The following is a 19,782-nucleotide window of genomic DNA, read 5'->3' as shown; positions in this document are numbered from 1 at the left end:
TACATGGGCAACATAATCACTTAAATTCAGATAAACAAATGTCAAGCATTTGGACGTTTGTAAGAGCAATACTTAATATTTGGACACTGTAACCAGATTGTTAATGTAAAAAAAGCTGATGGTGTTTCAGAAAATGCAGATTTCAGAGAATTGTTGCCCACTGTATGATGACATTGGAAGTGGCAAAAGAAACACAGGTAAAGTTGGACAACCAGAGCCATTACATATTAGTATTAGTTCTGAAATTGTCCACGATGGTTCACCAATTGAGCTCATTAGCACTGCAAGAATAAGAAACTGCAGTAAATCCAGAATAACTGTGTTCCTTTCCTGACTGATGTAACAACTGCATTTGCAATGAAAAAAACCCATCAATATTTGCTTTAGAAGTCAGTCTGTTTTGGTATGTAAATGTAGTCCCAGTACGTGCGCGTTTTTATCCCTGTCACGCTTGGACGAGCCTACAATAACTGGCTCTGCTTGGCTCTTGCAGGAATTCAGTTTCGTCTCCCTACTTCATGCAGTGTGGACCGAGCTCAGCCACCACCAGGTACCAGTCAGTTTCCATCTTTTAGCTTGACTTTGTGCAACACGGTGTATATTTTATATTTGCAGTGGATGTAGAAATGTTTACCTGGAGGACATCTTGATTTATTATACTGTTAGTTAGTTAGTTCGTTAGTTAGTTAGTTAGTTAGTAGTGAGATAGGATTACTAAAGGATTACTAAAAAATGACATACATCATTTCTACAAACCTTGTCTGTGGTGCAGCATGAATACCTGTAGTTCAGGGGCTCTATTATTTTATCTAAAAATACATTAATATATACTTTTAATTAGGGTGCAAGTGTTTTTTTCTCTCTCTGCCTATGTGGATGACACAGACTCCACCTTTCAGACAAGCATTGAGTCATGCAGTCTTGAAATGGCAATGGGTCAGTGAGGAGAAGGAGATAATTACATCAGGAGCAAGAGTAAGGTTGTTATTTCGTCTTTAGTTGCTGGGGGCGTCCCTTTGTCTGACCTGTGGGAGACTGACGAGGGTTACTTTAGTAACTTCCAGAGAACATCTATTATGATGTGTCTAAATACTGTAACTGTTTAGGACGGGATTCTCACTCCTATTTTCGGTATTCGCAGGACATTTTAGCTGAGCAACAGGCACATTTGATAGCAATGGCATTCAGGTTGATTTATTCCTGACACAACCTCCAGTGTCTGTTGACTGAACTATACAGCAAACATTCCCATTCAAACACAAGAAGATGGAGAAGGCAGCACAAAGGACAGAATACAACAACCAATCTTTCAGCTAAATCAGTAAAGACTTGTAGTTGGAAGTCATTTACTGATGTGCTTCATTTGAGGGGCCTTGGGGATTAAATGCTCAAGAGGAAAAGTGCTTAAGTCGAAGGGAGAATCTGCACAGCCAAAATACGCACCTTTTCCATTCTTATGCACATTGGAGAATATGACGCATAGCGCTTATTTACAGACATAGCCGGCTAATTGGCTAATATGCATGTTGTTTTTTGCTGGTCCGTGTGAATGGACATCGTTTTGACATCCTTTTTGTCTGCATGCGAATATTTTAAAACATGCAAAGAAAAACAATACATTTATTAAATTGTTGTCGTATAAAAGTACCATCATCTTTATGGTAAAAGTCTTTTGTTTGCAGCTTTCAGCTGGTGGGCAGGTCTGTATGTAACATGTTGAGCGATGAATTGAAGTCAGATGGCTAGAGGATGTATAAATAGACAATGTGGCGCTTCATATTGCCTGAGTCACAAAGCTTCATTTTGGAATCCTCCCACTGTCTCTTGCAGCACTGCAGCCCCTTCAAGTTGGAAGGAAGTCAAGTCTGTGATGGGATTTGTCTTAACAGAATTTCTGTGGTTTTGTTGCACTTAATTAGCTCTTAGCCAAAGAAGTAATGCAAGCTTGTGTGAGTGGGTGTGTGCACGCATACGTGCGTTTGTGTGTGTGCTGTGACTACACCTGTTAACATTGATGAATGTGTTTTAGCAGGCAACCGATACCCTAATTCTTCAGTTATCTCTGTTTTCAACAGTGTATGAATTAAAGGAACATTGTGTGTTGTGTGAATTCTCTCCAATCTGTGTGATTCATGTTAGCTTTGTTCTGCTAATGTGGATATTTAACATTTGATTAAATCCATAAAATCGAAAGGTTATTCTGTTATTTTATTTGTTTTTATTTCAACATTAGTTATTAAACATATTGGAAAAGTAAAAATAGGACTGCTACTTTGTAAAATGTGGATGAATCCATGAAGTTTAAGGTCAATGTATTGGGACAAAACTCTAAATCAATCAGAATTTTAGCCTCCCCCTTGAATCTACAAGTGAAAGCCTGGACCTCAAATATAAAACAAGTTTGAGATGAGCTACAACAGCGATTGTGAGCCAGAATCTCTTGGGTCCAACATCAGCTACGTCTGACTTCAAGAAAATTCTTGTGGATGAATGTAAAAAAAATTCCAGCAGACATAATGTTGGAGAAACCCTTCCCCGAGGAGTGGAAACTGTTGTTTTAGCTTCTTCCATTTTCACTTTGTTTAGGCAGAGTTGTCAGTGTACCAATACCTCTGTTCCTGTGAATGAATGTCTTTTCTGTGAGCAAATTAGAGGACTAAAAATCCAGAGTTCCATGTGGAAGAATCCCACTCAGCATTTCATTTGCACTTGCTAGAGCAAATCTCCTCTATTAACCTTGATTTCACTGCCCCAGTAACACACACGCATTTTACACACAGGTGCTTTGCAACTTACAGCAACATCTCCTCAGTGACCTTTACCTTGTTAAAGGTGTCTTGAGTTTCCATCATGCTGTTTCTCTCGCTTCTGGGTATTTTTTTCATCAAGTTTTGTTTTTTATTCATTCTCTACCCTTGTCTTCATCCTGTCATCCTGCTTGTGCTATCCAGTGGTGTCATATCCTCCTAGTTTCAAGAAGACTCCACCTCCTGTGCCCCCGCGTGCCACCACCAAGCCTCTTATCTCTGTGACAGCCCAGAGCAGCACCGAGTCCACCCAAGATGCCTACCAGGAGGGGAGGCAACCGCGAGGCGGTCTGTGGACCACCGACAGCCTCGGACGTCCCATCTACAGCTCCATGGACAGCCTGGACAGCTCCAAGGCGGTCACGATGGCCATGGAGTCTGCGGCGCCCAAGAGGCACGCGTCTTTGGGCAGCCACAGCTCCATCCAGACATGCGACAAAGCCGTGTTGGTATCCAAGGCGGAAGAGTACCTCAAAACCCCTAGATCCTCTATCGGGATACAGGTATGTACAGCATAACGACCGGACTGTAACGATGACAATCTTCTTGAATCTCATGTGTCGAGAAGTAAGATGTTTCCAGTCAATCTTAGGATAAAACGCCATTTAAATCAGAACAACTATGGCTTTAAAACAGATGCATGCTTCAAGTATGTTTAGTCATTCAGTGCGAGTTAGAGTTCATTTATTAGAGGCCAACTCTTGGCTAGTTTAGTTTACATCAGTCTCCATTAGGGATAGATAGTGATGTTACGGGTTGCACCAAGTCTTCGAGGCGTGTGTCGAGTAATGAAGGGGGCGTGTCCACGAGGTGTGTATCGAGGCTTGCTTCATTTGGGGGAGGGGCCGGAAATGATGACGTCCGAAGCTTTGTTGCCCGACTGTACCACGTGACCGCTTCAGGAAGTGGTTCAGAATTTAGCGTGATGTGTGACACTTTGACATAGCAATTTAGACCCCGTCAAGCGGCTCCATGAAAATGTGGGTTTATGCCATTCTCCAAAGTTGACAAAAACATTACACAAGCTGCCATACTGGTACATATCAATACATTATAGTAGTGTCAAAAGCTTAATTTAGTTCAGTAGTTCAATTCAAAAAGTGAAACTCATTATAGAGATGCACCTCACACACAGAAATATTTCATGTATAATTTTGATGATTATAGCTTCGAGCAAATGACAACTCCAAATTCACCATCTCTAGAAACTAGACTAAAACATAACAAACTATAAAGAAACAATGGAATTTATTTTTTAATGTAGAATTTACGCAGGAATTTAGGGCTAGGTATACAATAACCATTGTCGATCAAGCAATTTTAATTTATCTTATCGATTGTTAGTAATGGGTTTTGGTCAGAACCCCTGTTTCCATGCCAATGTGGTATGGAACAGAATAATTTTGCCAAGAGCAGGGGTCAGCATGGACATCGCTCAACTTCCTGTAACTAACTTTATGTTGATTTGCTTGGACGACAAACTAGACTAACTCAACAGCGCCGCTGCTGGTTACATACAAGTATTACACCGCATTTTGCTACAGCTGGTTCAAGATGAGATGACTCAACAATCCATTCCAGACAACTGACAGAATTTTGAATGAGAAATTAATTGATTATTACTCCCATGTCTAGTCTCCAGTAACTCCAACTTTTCTGTGCGTTACCATAGGGTTGATATCTAAGTAGTCTTAGAGATTTAGGGATTGCTTTTTATTGAATCTTAGTTATTATCTTCTTTTCACTACTGTCCAATGACAATCGTGGAAGTTGAATTACATAAGAACACGTCATAAAAAATGGTTTTTGGACAGACTTAGCACAACAAATGTCTTTTCAAAATGATCCCTATATTTTGCACATCATTTAATGTAGACACAAACCCATGTGACCAGTATAACAATATAAATCCATCCAAATATGAAACAGGTAAAATACAAGCTACGAGATTCCGAGCAGTTGTATTTACAAACAGCTAGTGCAAACAATTCTGAACAGGTTCAACAATGCCAATGTCGCTGTGCACACACTGTACTGTACTGTAAAGCACCACTCAGAGGCCCTGCAAGGAATTCGTACCTAAAGAGAGTCATGACGCAGCAGAAGAATGCATGTGGAAAAGTTCAAGCTTCTCTTCGGAGTTTGTGACAAGTTTGATTATATTTCAATTTGAATGTCAAGTTGTGCCATCTCTTCAACAGGTGGAAACTGTGACAGATTCCGAGACTGAAAGCAAGGGCCTTCCGCAGTTTCACTCTATAGGTATCCAGGTGGAGGATCACAAAAGGTACGAGGCACTTGCCTTTTCATTACATTTTCATAACTGTGATGTTGTCTCTTCACCTCGTCCTGGATTTGTACGCCAACATTAATCAGATGACCCGTGCACGTTTAGGCGTGGGCGGGTCAAGCGCTCCAACAGTGTTACCACTGCAGTGCAAGCCGACATGGAGTTGGAGGGCTTCCCTTCCATGGAAGACAAGGGTCTGCAGTTCGGTGGCGCTTTTGGTCGCCACTCTGAGCCCAGCACGCCCACGCAGTACGGGGCCATCCGCACAGTGCGCACCCAGGGCCTGTTTAGCTACAGAGAGGACTATCGGGCCTCCAGTGGGGCCCCCAGCCCGCAGCCTGAACCCTGGCTGGCTGAACCTAGCCTGGAGGCCAGCGAGATGGGTCGAGTGTCTCCTCTTCGCAGGGATGGCGGCTGGTTCATGCAGCTTCTTCACAATGAATCCAAAAGGATGGAGGGATGGTGTAAAGAGATGGAGAGGGAGGCAGAGGAGCATGATCTGTCGGAGGAGAGTGAGCGTCCTTCTTTTTGTTTTTGTCTGGCAGCATTGAGCTGACAATATAGACACGAAATAGCTGCAATGTGTTATTTAGAGGAAATAAATTAAACTAAGGGATAGTTAAGAATTCTTACGATATAGAAACTGAGGAATTAATACTCATCGTTTTATGCCATCTAAAATGTACATATATAAATGATAATGGAAGATAATTAAAAGTAATCAATAACTGAACATTATGAATTCTGTAAATTGTTTGGAATTAATGTAAAAAAGTGTTTTAAGAAGATACTATTGATAATTAAGAAGGTTGATTGTGTAAAACATTTATAGGAAATGAGGAAAACACTTTCCTTATTATTTTATCTAAAATTAATATAGAAATAATATGATTTATAATTCATCACCAATTGACACATTTTAATGTTGACTGTCGAGAATTCATATCTGATTAATTGTCTTGAAGCAATAGAGGGCGAATATTAGTTGTATCTTCTGCCAGCGAAAATTAGTATGAAAATAATATTTTTAAAAAGAAAAAATAAACATAAAAATTGATTTATTGTTAATTTACTCCATGGTAAATCAGAGACATGTAGTCAAAAGACACTTTTCAACGTATTATTTTTGTTATTGTTGCAGTTCTCGGGAAAATCCGGAGTGCGGTGGGAAGTGCTCAGCTGTTAATGTCCCAAAAGTTTCAGCAGTTTTACTGGCTGTGTCAGCAAAATCTGGTGAGTGATGGGCAACACAACCTTTATGCACTGTTGAAAATCCCCGCAGTATCGGACAACATGCTTTTAATTTGTTTCTAAGAGAGTTGCATTATGGGTAAACGTACCCTTCTCTTCCCGCCTGAGCTTGGAGAATCTTGTTTGCCCTCCAGAAATGGATCGCAGCAATCAATAGTGAATCGGTCCCTCTGCTGCTGTTGAGCTCTCAGGAAACGAAAGGGGAATTCCAATCGGAAGCACTTGAGCCCGTCCATTAATGCACATAGGCAGCAGTTCGAATTGGGTCTCAGAGTCTAAATAATGGACTGCCACCCCATCTCACTGCTTTGTCCTCATGTCCCTGCACCACATCCACGCCTGCAGTGGCTACCTTCATTAACATACGCAGAATGACCAAAACTTTATGACCACCTGCACAATCTAATAAGATCAGAGGAGCTGCAAGGGGGGAAAAATGTGCCTTTACAGAGAGTTTACTTGTCACTGTTACAGAGGTATTATTTATATATGTTTAATATTATGCTTGTTGTTTGCAGTGGTATTGAACTAAAGTACACTGCATCTTACTGAGTAGAGTTTCTCATTTTTGGTTACCAGGTTTTGCGCAAGGAGAATCAAAACATGACAGATTAAAGGCTATTGAAGACAATTCAACAGGTTCAAAAAACACTTGCCACACTTCAGTAGAAGTGCTGCAAATTAACCATAAATATAAGCAAATGATGAATATATATACAGTAATATGCAAAATAAAATGTACTCACCGAGAGAAAATCCACCATTTTCTGTCCTTGTTGGAGGGTTTAATTAGTGTTGTGGAATTAAACTGTGCATCCACAGTCGAGGGAGGCTAATGTTCACAAGACAAGACAGCCCAAGTTGTAATTTTAATAGCTTGGCAACTAGTACATCCACGACTAAAAGCCAAATCTTACCATCTTTTAGCCAGTTTGTTGAAAAAAACCCAAAAAACAATGTAAACTACGATTCAGGAGCTATACTACAGATGCAGTTTAGCTAGCTCTCAGTGTTAGCTTCCTCTTCTTCTTTTTGTTTGTTGGCGGGTGGCATCAAACGTCGAAGATGCAATATCGCCACCTACTGTGCTGGAGGGTGGATCGGAGTACGTCTATACATATCATATGTACAGTACTAGGGAGCAAAAATAATACATAACAAAACAAATAAAATTTAAACTAGATACTCTTTATCAATCCTGTTTCATTTAAAAACTGAAATTTCTTCTGTACATGTCTCAGATTAAATACCGGAACCCCACTTTTCTCTCTTAGCCTCCCTCTGCTTATTTCATACCTTTGACAATAACAAATAACATGTTCAACACGCTCCTCCTCTTCTCCACATTCACACAAACTTGTACCATGTTTCAAATTACTACCAGTGGGGCGGAGCCCTGCTGCAAATGGTGAAAAATAATAATAATAATAAATGTAATGACAAGAATGCATTCACATTTTCTACTGTATGTAATAATAATAATAATAATAATAATAATAATAATAATAATGTGCAAGTGCTATTGGTGCTTCACTGCTCCCTAGTGGCAGTCTTGGTGAAACTTGCCATTGTGTTGGGTACTCAAACTGTTGCTGGCAGTGTTGGACTGGGTTGTAGTAAAAAGTAAACATTGCCATTAAAGTGTTCTTGTTGTTATTGTTGAACAAGGACCCCAGTGCCATGCCCAGACCCACATCTCAGGACCTGGCCGGATTCTGGGACCTCTTGCAGCTTTCCATTGAAGACGTCACTGCCAAATTCGAAGAGCTGCAGCAGATCAAGAGCAACCAGTGGCAGCTGGTTGAGAGTCCTGAGAAGAAGGTATCCGGATTTTTGCTTTCGTCTGTCCCATTTCCACCACGCAGCATTGTGACATTGAGTAAAGTTTCTTAATATCGTTATCAAAATAAAGGAGATGCGCTGGTACGATGCAGTCCAGTGATTGGTATGCTTATGGTGATGAAGGATCAATAGAAGGGAGACAAAGTTGTTGAATTCAAATACTTTTGTGTTTATTGTGTGAGTTGCCGCTGTTACAAAAGAGGTCCTGAAAATCCAAACTACCAACATTTGGATTCTGAAATATGTCTTTTGTGACACCAGTCCTGGAACTTTTCACAGTTACCTCAAGTTAGATTCGAATCCACGGACAATCCAGCCTACACCGTTCATAGTTTCCGGTTTAAAAAACAAGTACAATCACATTTTCCGAAGTGGTGTTCCATCATTCTACTGTGACCTCCATTGCGCTTCACGTGTACCAACGTCCTTCAAACTGGACAATCGAGCCATTCCTGCTTTATTTCGGAGACCGTTTACTCCAGAAGTCTGAGAAGTACTATCTTCACCCCAGAAAACCTTTACCCTGACCATAGTAGCATGTAGTCCTTCAAACTGGCTACTGGGCCTGATGGCTTACCATCATCCCACTTCTGACACCACTGGTCATAGAAGGGGGCAGAAATGCAAACTTCAAGATCCACAACAAGGTTTATGTTTCTAAACTGTAGGGTGATATGTCCTCGGTAATCAGACCGATTCCTACGATATCGTCTTCTGTTTCCCAAGGATCGTAAGTGGATTCCCCTTCCGACTAAGAGGCCCGCCAGGGGCCGTGGCGGCGTGATGCGGGAGCGCTCCCTGGACCTCCAGGACCGCCAGCGTCAGGAAGCCCGCAGACGGCTCATGGCCGCCAAACGAGCGGCGTCCTTCAGACAGAACTCGGCCACGGAGCGGGCCGACAGCATCGAGATCTACATCCCGGAAGCTCAGACGAGGCTTTGAGGTCCTCGGATTCATCCTTGATCTCTTTCCTCATCTCCCCCCCCCCCCCACCCCCACCCCATCCAACACCAGCTTTTGGCGTCACATCTAGCTTCCATCACCCACCTTAAGATGTGTTGCCATTATCTGGGTTTTTACGCTTATAGCCTTTATTTAGAAGTGCATCCTCCAAATCAATTCAAATCCTTATTATGAGGGGTGTGGTGCTTGCAGCAAGCTCAAACAAACTTCTGCCCTTCAGTAATCAATAGTTCATGAAGAGTCTATTAGATGAGCTGCTATTGCCCCAAATCAACATCTAATTTATGCATTGTATTCCCCATTTTAAGTAAAAAAGAAAAAGAAAAAAAGTTTCAGTTTTTTTATCGTGAAGTCGTAATCCTTAAAATAATATGATTGCCGATCAATCCGAATTTGAAACTATTGTTGCGAATTCCACATCGTCGTGTCAACCTTCATCCATTTGACTCATGGGAGTGATTTTTCTTGTTTGCTGCTGGGTGCGTTCGCATTTGTCTACGAACTAAAGAGGTTGCGGAAGAGGAGAGCACGAAACAAAGCATTTTTTGGGCCTTATGATATTCATGTTTGTATTTCCAAGGGAAATGTAGTTTATGAAGCTCACGTGATAATGTTGCAGTTGAATTGCAAAGGACAGTTGTTGTTGTTCCCCCGCCCCCCACCCCAACCCCAACCCCCCTCCCTCCCCCAGCACCATTCTACATGATTTCATTTGTCCTGATATTGTGATAACTACACTTACATTGCAAATTGCATTGAGCATTGACAGGATTGTTGGATGATTTAACAGAGCATTTGTATTGGTTGATTAGGGCATGCTTTTACGCTGCAACATTTAGCTCAGATTACAAAAACGTCAGTCAACAACAACAACAACAAAAAGACAGGCGCAAATGACACTTTAACACTGGTCAGTTACTATAGTAAATGGTGCTGCTTTTTACTCTCCAAGTGTTGTCCTTAACCCGGGCCTACGCGCACACAGACACACTCAAGGACTTTTTAAAACAGAGAATTATCAACATGGTGCCCGTTGTCTCTGCGCTGGTGTGTGTGTGTGCTCCATTGTGACGTTAGGAAGGATCATCTTTGCAATGCGCTCATCAGAAAAAAAAAAAAAGTCCTCGTGCAAACACGTCAGGGATGTTTATGTGAGACACTGCACATTTTGACTTGACAAAGTACACTTGAGGGAAAAACAAACAAACATTGCTGCTGGCTGAAGAAGCAGCGCATCATATAATACTGTGTGTAATAACTTGACCAAACAACTTTACAATCATTTGCATAGTACACTTGCTTTGAGGTTAACTGTATTTTTTCTATCACTTACTTTAGTGAACTATAATGATGGTGGAGCAGCCAGGAAACCTCTCATTCTGTGTTCGCACTAGCATGCAGTTTTAACATTGTCACATTATATTTACCGGATGACTACAGTGTATGGTATCCTTCACAATTTAAGAGCAATTAATCTCAATAATACTTTCATTTACTGAACTATATACTTTTTTTTTTGCATCCAGCTTTGACACGGCAAAATACCACTGGTAACTCATTACTGCATGCCCCCAAGACAATTTGCACATTAGCGGAGGCACTCGAGCTGGCTAAAAAAAAGATTAAAGACTCAATATGTAATAATGTACCCATAAACTGACAGCTTCACAATCATTTACATGGTTCACTGGCTCGTAAATAAGGAGAGTTGTGTCTATTTCATTCCCATGGCAACCACAGAGCCATTACTTACTTCGGTAATTTGTACTGTATTTAGTGTACCAGCCAGGACAACTCATGTTGCGTTACTACATCCAGAAGTCACTGTTAGTTTTGATTTATGGTAGTGGATAAAATGTATACAGTATCCTTTACAACTGTAGTGTGGATCCTGAGGAACAAAAACCAAACAAACAATTATTCCTTTATGTACTTTATTGTATCGTAATTTATACAGATCTGTGATTTTTCCTGCGATGACGAGGCAAAATACCGCAGGTAATTTATTATTGCATGAAATCAATATTATGGCTGAATACAAACTTGATTTTGTATGGGTAAATGTCTCCCACGCTAAAACAGCCACGCTTTAACTCCTATTTTCAAAAAGTTCTTGATGATTTCAAATTTTTGGCATTCATAGTAAAGGCCATCCTTTTTGACAGAGGAAATGCTGGTAGCCCACTGAAATACACTTCTTGCATAATGGACAAGACAAAGACGAAACAGTAAAGACCGCTTCATAAAAATCGTGGGAGTTGGACACTTTAGTGTTGCTCTTTAAACTCCGCAGATACATTCAACGTTTGCAAAATACTATTTTTAGAATATATATATCGAAAGAATTAGAGGAGTACGGGGATTCAGGTTGGGAGAAACACAAACAGTGCGTAAAAAAGTTGTTTTAACACCTCCACAGTCCACATGGATGCTATTCGGTCCCATTATGTGTTAGCATTGAGCTAGTCGACGTTTGTGGGTGTTTTAAATATACAACGTGTCATTCTCTTTGTTTTATGAATAGTTTGACGCTAAACTTTAAACAGCTTGAAGTTTCTTTTTTGGAGGTGTATTTACTATGCCGAACTGCAGCGTGTTGGAGTTCATACAGCGAGTGTATCTCAAATTTTTGTTGCTCACAAGTCACAGCAAAAAAAATCCACGGAATGACAGCTGCTCTCAACAATCATGTAAGTCAGGTCACTTGTATCTCAAGGCAGTACTTTAATGTATATGTTTTTTTGCATTAAATTTAGTTCATTGGCCCAAATATGGTCCGCACGGTGGGGACTGGTTAGCACATCTGCCTCACAGTTCTGAGGACCGGGGTTCAAATCCCGGCCCCGCCTGTGTGAGTTTGCATGTTCTCCCCGTGCCTGCGTGGGTTTTCTCCCACATCCCAAAAACATGCGCGCTAGGTTGATTGAAGACTCTAAATTGCCCTTAGGTGTGAATGTGTGCGCGAATGGTTGTTTGTTTCTATGTGCCCTACGATTGGCTGGCGACCAGTTCAGGGTGTACTCCGCCTCTCGCCCGAAGATAGCTGGGATAGGCTCCAGCACTCCCGAGACCCTTGTGAGGATAAAGTGTTACAGAAAATGGATGGAAGGATGGCCCAAATCTGCCATTTAAAATCACTGCTGAGTGTGACCCACTGTATTTTTTTTTTTTTGCCACATTACCACATTAATCATCTCATTAATTTTGAAGGAGGAATTGCGATGTTTAAAAATCAAGAGCAAGATTTGCCATTTATTTCTTTAATTGCTTGAATTGTTTTATTTCAATATTGCAATCCCTTTTTTTAACGGTGGGAATTTATTATCAAAATTGGATTTATTTAGGAATATCTTTATCGATCTAGGATTTATGACTGGGAGAACTCATTTATTGCTTCCACGGGTGGTCTATATATGTCAGAGAGCCTTTGGGTTCTTTCCTGCATCACACACACTCATCACTTCTTGGACAACAACTACCTATTCAAGCAGATGTGTGCGTGTGTATTTGTAGTACTGTATGGTGAGGAATTTACAGGGTTTTAGATGCATGGTGGGATAAAAGAAACCTGTCACTTGCACACGCAGACACATTTACAGTCAGTGCAGTGCTGGTATCATGTGGGGCTATTACCGTAGAATATAATCATGACATCATATGTGCATAATTAAGATGAAACCCAAATATATTTGCTATGAGGGGGCTTTGGCAACTATGTACATGACAATTCCTCAGGTGCCTTATAGTGTCGATGTGCATGTGGATGGCTGTGGACGCGCTGCTACTACTGCTGCTACTTCTTTAGCGTTACAAAAGGGCTGCAAACCGGGCCGAGTCAGACTCGATGTAGACAATGCGACATTCAAATACACAATTCATCTTGTGTGATAACGGCACGAGTCAGTAGTGGGAAAGCATCAGGGTTCCACTTATTGGGGTGTGTGTGTGTGGGGGTGGGGGGCTCAAAAATTTGCAAAATAAATATACAGTATCTTAACAGTGTGCAAGGGAGAGAGGGAACTTTTGAAGTGATTATAAACTTTTAGGATGTACAGTTTAAATTATATTTTAAATTGATGGAGGAAGAGCCAGCCACCAAATGGCACTTTTTTTTTTTTTTTAACCTCTAAACCTTTTAACTTTTTTTTTTTTGTGGTCATCACAAATAAGAGTACAGTACTATTTATTTCTGTTACCTTAAAAAGCTTGTTGCCGTTCACCACGAGTTAAAGTACCATCTGGTGCTAAAAGGCAGCCAGTTTTGTCATTTAGAAGTAAAATATGCAAATAATAATAATATGTTAGCAGTTATAATAAAAATGTATGATTTTGATTAAGTACAAAGGAGTTTTAGGGGCACATGGAAAAGAAAAAGAATACAATAATAATAATATTTATTTTGTCTTGTTCTCATTCACAGATGTTCCTTTTTTCTTGTCTTGTTTTCTTTTCAAACAGTTTGCACATCATGATTTCTTGCTTTAATTCAATGGCCAATGTGCTCTGGTGTGTGCACCTTGGCCACCAGGGGCAGTATACTACATACGTATAATTCACCTAGATTTGCTTGTGGAACACGAAGAAGACTAAACTGCGGTAATTCATTCATTCATTCATCTTTGCTTTTCTCAAGCTAGTAGTCTTTCTTCAGGCCAAGTTATGTGGTTTGCTTAAATGTGGAATTAATTCTCTTTGTTTATGTTTAGTTTGACAGTCAAAAGGGGGTGGCGATAAACAGCTTAAAGAAAGCGCACGGCGCCTTGTTTTGATGTTGCGTAGTTCGCTGCCGCCATAACGCAAATCATTGCTCATAATACAAGGCAAAACATTGGGTGAAAACTCGTAAAAATAAAGCACAGTAATGTCACAAGAGTCATTTCAAATTAAAACAAGACAATACTTGTACAAGTCAAGGTACCATTGTATTTTTGTCTTTCCAGTGTAGCCTTAACACTCCTTCGTATTTTAGAGACCCCCACAGAGGGGCAATTTGATTGCCTTCATTGAAGCTCATGTAACTTGAAACCTGAATTTTGTCTCCCAAATGTCTTCTTAATGGACGTTAGCAATCTCAACAATAACGTGCGTACTAAACGGGAGCAGCCAGTAGGCTCGTCTTCTTCCCTCACAACATCGCAGAAACGGCACAGAGAGGTCGTCGCGAACTCTTGCGGGTGGGCTTGGAGGCCACGATTGCGTAACTATGCAGCGTTAGCGTGTGTGTACAGTATGTGTTGCTGGGAGGTCAGCGGGGTTGTGATTCTGCTTTCTAATTGACCCACTTAGACGTGCCAATTGCATCAAAGAATACCACATCAGAGATCTTTGAACTGGTGCTCAATCTATGGAATGTTCATGTATTTTTGTTTCTCTTCATTCAGACAATCGACACGCACACGCACACATTGTAGTAGACAGAGTCCCAACTGGATCTTCTGATCAACCTTGAATTAAGACGCTTTTTTTTTCCTCCCTTGTTTTGTGCACTGCAAAGATGTCCTTCACTTGTTGTGCTCTCTCTCCTCATACAAACACCACTGACGTCACCCAGTCGTCGGCTTTATCTGCTCTTCAAGCAATAAGCTTAGCTGACATACTTAATATGTGGATGGTAATTCTATTTTTTTAGTGTTTTCCAAGAGTGCGACTCACCCCACTCTCTGCTTTTTAGAAGAATATTGATATGATTATGTCACTGCTTCCAGAAGCCCACTTGAATCCACTCGCTACCATTTTTTGGATGATTTAATTATGAGGCGAGAGAGCAGTCACACTGTTGTTTGCCTTTGGTGGAGAACTGTGTCGTGTTGTGGACGTTGGTAGAAAAAAAAATAATGATTTTTTTTTTTTTTTTTTTAAAGGCCTTTTTAAGAGGTTTTGGAAAATGAGAAACACATGATGGCAAAAAGATGGTTATTGTTATTCTATTTAGAATTGTTGAGAAATATGAGGATGAATATAAATGCCAAATATTCTGTATATGTACAAACAAAATATACATATATAAATATAATATATGCCTAATTTGAATGGAACTATTTTACGCGCTTGACCATGTTTTTGTTGCTTCAAAGCCTTCTTTCGTCCACATGATTTTATAGGCTCTTCAGATAGCATGCAGGGTAGTGAAATGAATGTATTATTTTGTGTTTCCTTGCTGGTCAGTATTACAGCATTCTACAGATTGGTTAGTGTTTATAAGATTCTTTTAAAGATGAATATTTCCTTTTCGAGGTTGCTTTACCCCGGACACATATACCGTAAGATTTTTTTTTTTTTTTTTTTTTAAATGCAAGGTTTGGATTCAACGATTCATATCATTTTCTGATTTTCGTTTTCGCTTTGTTTAAAAGTATAATTTGACTCTTTAAACTACTGCCATCAACCATGTGTAAATAAAGATGCAAATTAAACTTTTTGAAGAAAGCAGGAAGGTTGTGAGACGCTCGTTTGTCATATGCTGGCTCGAGTTCGACGAGAGTTAAGGACACAGTGCCTAAAACTTTCAGGTGAATTTTAACGGGACAATACCAGCCATACTAAGTGAATGGTATTGATCTCCTGAGTGATTCTGCAGAACACAGTGAAGATGGCAAGTGGCTGGCCTGGGAACGCTTCGGAGTCTCCACGGAAGATCTGGTTGGATGGGGAGAGGGAAGTCCGGGCTTCCCTGCTCAGGCTACTGCCCCCGCGAACCGACCATGGATAAGTGGAAGAAAATGGATGGATGGAAATTAGTTTTGAGGGGGCAGCCCTGACTACGGGCCAACCAATTAATCGGTTGATATTAGCCCTTTTCAAATCGATTTTTGGATGGATATTCGAACAAACAAAAAACAACAACAAAAAAGATTTTGGACAATTGTAAAATAGTCAAATGTTCTGCCTGTAATTCATGTATTTATTGTTATTGTGGACCAAGAGAGATGCGTTTTTAATTCATAATATATAAAATTAAATTCATTAGCCGATTTATCAGTTATTGTTATTTTATTCTGCCAAATATTGGAACTGGCCTAAAAAAAAAAAAAAATCCATATAGTTCGGGCTCTAGTATATTTACCGCAAATGTAGTCAGACAGAAAAGAGACACCACAACAAAAACATCAGATAATAAGCATATAACATATACAACAACAATCCAATTCCACAAGTTGAATCTACATGCAGACTGGGAAGGCAGTGCTGCCCCTTGTTGGGAAGGGAAGCAACGAGTAGCCAATAGGACATGACGGGAAAGGACTAGGGTCAGGCAGTGTGTGGTGGGGGTGGCTATCGAGAGCCAATCACCCCTGCTAATAATTTGAGTGCAAATGACAGGACAGTCCAGGAAGGGCAAGTGAAGCACACTATCAATGATTTCCTGATTAATGTATTCATGAAAATAAAAGTCTTCTTGAAAGTAGTAGTCTTTTTTTTATTACAGCAAAGAAGCCAAACATTACAGACAAGAATAACTATGAATATTGACTTTATATTCAGACTGGCTTGGCAGCAAACGTCACTCACTGTTTACCATGGTCACTTTTACTGGAATGGTGGATTTCTTTGTTTTAGTGATGCGAGTCACTAAATCCGTGGTTTCCCTATTACTTGACATCTTTTTTTTTTTTTTTTAAACAAACAAAACGAGAACTAAAAAGAAAAACAATTTAGGTTCCACCGAGAGAATAAACATTTAACATTTGTCTGTACAAACAGAAGCGATGCTGTAACATTTCACCTGTCAATTAAATCTCAACATTAGAGCCTTTTAACGTATCGTCTATTTACAGGATGCAACCGTTCTAGAGCCTTATATTCTATTTACAAACTTTGTTTTATTTTTGTCCGAATGGAGCTTGTGCGAAACAGAAACACGTCAGTCAGCAAAAGTCAACATTGTGACAACGCTGCTGGTCCACGAGGACGCATTCAACAAAGTTTGATCTCCATCCATCCGCTTGAAACAAAACACACCAAAAACGATCAGGCACAAGCGTCACTTTCACGGCTGGCGGGATAGAAAATAGCTAATCTCATTTAGACAATGAGGCCAAATTCCGACCACGACGGGAGCGACGAGGCTGTTTTGCACCAAATAAAGCACAGTAATGTCACAAGACTCATTTCAAATTAAAACAAGACAATACTACAGAGTAAATACAGGAGAGAAAAAAAGAAACTAATGTACCTCTAATGCTCCAATATACAGCATGTTCTTACACTCCCCGCTCACTGGTGGGCCCATTTATGGTGGTGGTGGGAGTGAAGAATGATTGTTCTTATAAGCAACGCAAGTAAACAATAAATACGAACAATGTGCTTCAACCGTATACACATATTTACAACAAGTCTTTGGCTTATGAATAAAACATCGGCGACGCCATAAGAAGAGAGAAAATATGACGGTAGGCCGCCAGTGCACAAAATAAACGAAGCCAAGGGACAGCGTTAATGGTCGCTTTGGAACCTGTTAGTTCATATTTCTTTAAAGAGCTCATTCGGTGTGAGGAATTGAAAGTGTTTGGGCCCAGCCCTCAATTACAGCACAAATAAAACCCAAAGTGTTTACTTTAAAACTAAAAGACAAAAGAAAATCAACTTACAAAAAAAAGGACACAAATAAAAATCACATTTCATTTGACTACAAGTTTCTTCTTCATGACATGACAAACGTAAAAGCCTAATAATACTCAACATGTAAACGTTCTTTTGTGTCAGTCTTTCTAAATGACCTTTAGGTTAGTTTACATTTTTAAGATCTAATTCTGATTGACTAAAAAGACCTTAAAAAGAACATCCTGATGACGTTCACCTGAACTGCTGGTGGCAGTTATGGAGCGATAGGCGTGTAGAGAGACTAAACATTGTTGACTTGTGGCTCCTCGCATCCAGGGGCCCACTGGCACTCAAAAAGGTGTACAATATCAGCTTAAAAGCAGTCTCCTCAGCACATGTCCAATAGACGGCGCTCTGTAAGGAATGGCGACGTGCTACGGGTGAGCGGCCGCCGCGTGGCGAGGGGGCTTGGAGGTGGCAAGGGAAGGGTGGCAGGTGTTTTTCTGCACTCCTCCACCGTCTTCCCACATGCTTAGGAGGACTCAATGAACTCCAGTGCCAGGTCGTAGCAGAACCTGTACTGCTCCTGGAAACCACAAACGGCACATTTATGTACAGTATATCGTATGCCCAAAATAGTCCAACACAGTCAAAGTCATCCAACTAAGAAAAATAAACTGTTCCCTCAAATAGATGCCTACATTGCTATTGTTCACTCACAAAGAGGTAAACAGCTGAGGACTTGGAACATGTTAACCAAAACAGCAGCTCTAATGAGGCAGCCCCCTCAAAAAGAGCCTTTATAACACCCTAATTCAACATTTGAATCTTTGCAAAAATGTCATACTAGAAATCACATAGTTCTACTGCTTCATAGTGATGCATGTGATAGCGATTTGGATTCAAGTTTAAAGTACCAAAGAGCGTAGAGACAACTGCACAGCAATGTCAAGTCGCAGGAACCTCCCTAAAAACTAAATACAAGGGAACCCAAATTAATAGTGTTATCAGTGCTACTATTTAACGTCAAAATAATTACTGTGATTAAAACAACATGTCAAGTGTTATCATTTTAAGCACTTGAAATCACATTATCCAATAGTTAATGACTTTTCAATTGTGGAAAACATTCAAGATGAATCGTTCGTTGCAGCCCACAATGTAAGCTGATTCGTTGACAGACACAAGCAAGCAGTGTTTGGACTCACCGGAGCGTCGACCATGTTGGGTTTGCTGTTCCTCAACGTTTTGACGGCGTGGAAGACGTCGATCACGCTCTGCCTCTTGGCCATCTCGCACACGATGCTGCTGGCACAGAACACGCCACTACGCCCGCCTCCGTTTCTTTACAAACACAAACAAAGGGAGTTAATTTTTATTTTTTGTGTGTGTGTGTAACTTTGTCTTCAATTTCTTGACTATGACCTACAAAATTAAGTTAGAAAAGTTTTAGTTTGAAAAAAAAAAAAAAAAAACTAGGAACAATAGCATTGTCATGTTCATATGGCATATTATTATTATTATCATGTTACCCTGAATACACAAAAAACACGTGCATGCTAGAGCAGTGATTCTCAGTGTGGTACTCCACCTCCCTCTAGTGGTACGTGATGAATTACTCCGTTAAATGTTCAAACTGCAGAATGTCCATGGCTTAAACAGGTTTTTTTCCCCTTCTTTTTTAAAAATTGAGTACAGCACATTTGTTCAGTACAATTCAGTTGTATATCACTAAGAACAATAAATGTGCATTTAATATTTTATAACTGATTGTTTAAAAAACATTTGTTTAGGTACAATGTTTAATATATGTACAATACATGTACTAATAATTCAATAATTATTCGTAATTTTTTAGTCGAATATTGATGTGCTGTGTTAATGTTCAAACTGTGCACAATACGGTTACAATGATAGTCAATATCCAATTTAGGATTAAAAAAAAAAAAGCCTAATTTAATTCATTCTTGATCAACATTACTACACTACTGTATTTTAATGTTGGTCATGGTGGTGATATTTGGAGAGAGAACTGTTTTTGGGTGGTACTTGGTGTAAAAAATTTGCACACCACTGTTCTACAGTGTC

At 40.0% G+C, this 19,782-nt stretch overlaps 2 protein-coding genes and 1 long non-coding RNA gene across 21 annotated transcripts in view; 1 reads left to right on the top strand and 2 right to left on the bottom strand.

The window, feature by feature from the left end:
- The window catches only part of LOC133468733 (disks large-associated protein 2), a 29,011-nt gene extending 13,425 nt beyond the window's left edge, over nt 1-15,586 (top strand). The window contains exons 2-8 of the mRNA XM_061755016.1: nt 494-550; nt 2,952-3,310; nt 5,009-5,094; nt 5,203-5,609; nt 6,239-6,330; nt 8,017-8,169; nt 8,917-15,586. Coding sequence (XP_061611000.1) covers nt 494-550; nt 2,952-3,310; nt 5,009-5,094; nt 5,203-5,609; nt 6,239-6,330; nt 8,017-8,169; nt 8,917-9,132 — 1,370 coding nt within the window. The 3' untranslated portion in view covers nt 9,133-15,586. The remainder of the gene's footprint in view (nt 1-493; nt 551-2,951; nt 3,311-5,008; nt 5,095-5,202; nt 5,610-6,238; nt 6,331-8,016; nt 8,170-8,916) is intronic.
- On the bottom strand, nt 4,088-7,743 carry LOC133468734 (uncharacterized). Of its 2 annotated transcripts, none has more exons than XR_009785560.1 (3): nt 7,266-7,743; nt 7,095-7,180; nt 4,088-5,596 (listed from the first exon to the last, which is right to left on the bottom strand). It is a non-coding gene; the product is annotated as an uncharacterized LOC133468734 (long non-coding RNA). The 2 variants fall into 2 exon arrangements; XR_009785561.1 differs by lacking the exon at nt 4,088-5,596 and adding an exon at nt 6,352-6,700.
- A 960-nt stretch (nt 15,587-16,546) lies between the features above and the next one.
- ptprk (protein tyrosine phosphatase receptor type K) overlaps nt 16,547-19,782 on the bottom strand; it is a 98,405-nt gene continuing 95,169 nt past the window's right edge. For all 18 annotated transcript variants that reach the window (XR_009785559.1, XM_061754996.1, XM_061754993.1 and 15 more), the window contains 2 exons: nt 18,903-19,038; nt 16,547-18,280 (listed from right to left, as the gene is read on the bottom strand). Coding sequence is in view for 17 of the 18 variants with exons in the window: in XM_061754996.1 (XP_061610980.1) it covers nt 18,227-18,280; nt 18,903-19,038 (190 nt within the window). In the remaining variant the exon portion in view is untranslated. The remainder of the gene's footprint in view (nt 18,281-18,902; nt 19,039-19,782) is intronic.

Source organism: Phyllopteryx taeniolatus, chromosome 18 (genome assembly GCF_024500385.1).
Source record: "Phyllopteryx taeniolatus isolate TA_2022b chromosome 18, UOR_Ptae_1.2, whole genome shotgun sequence".
Taxonomy (NCBI): Eukaryota; Metazoa; Chordata; class Actinopteri; order Syngnathiformes; family Syngnathidae; genus Phyllopteryx; species Phyllopteryx taeniolatus.
Note: the sequence above shows the minus strand (reverse complement) of the source record. Positions and strands in the feature narration are given on the sequence as shown.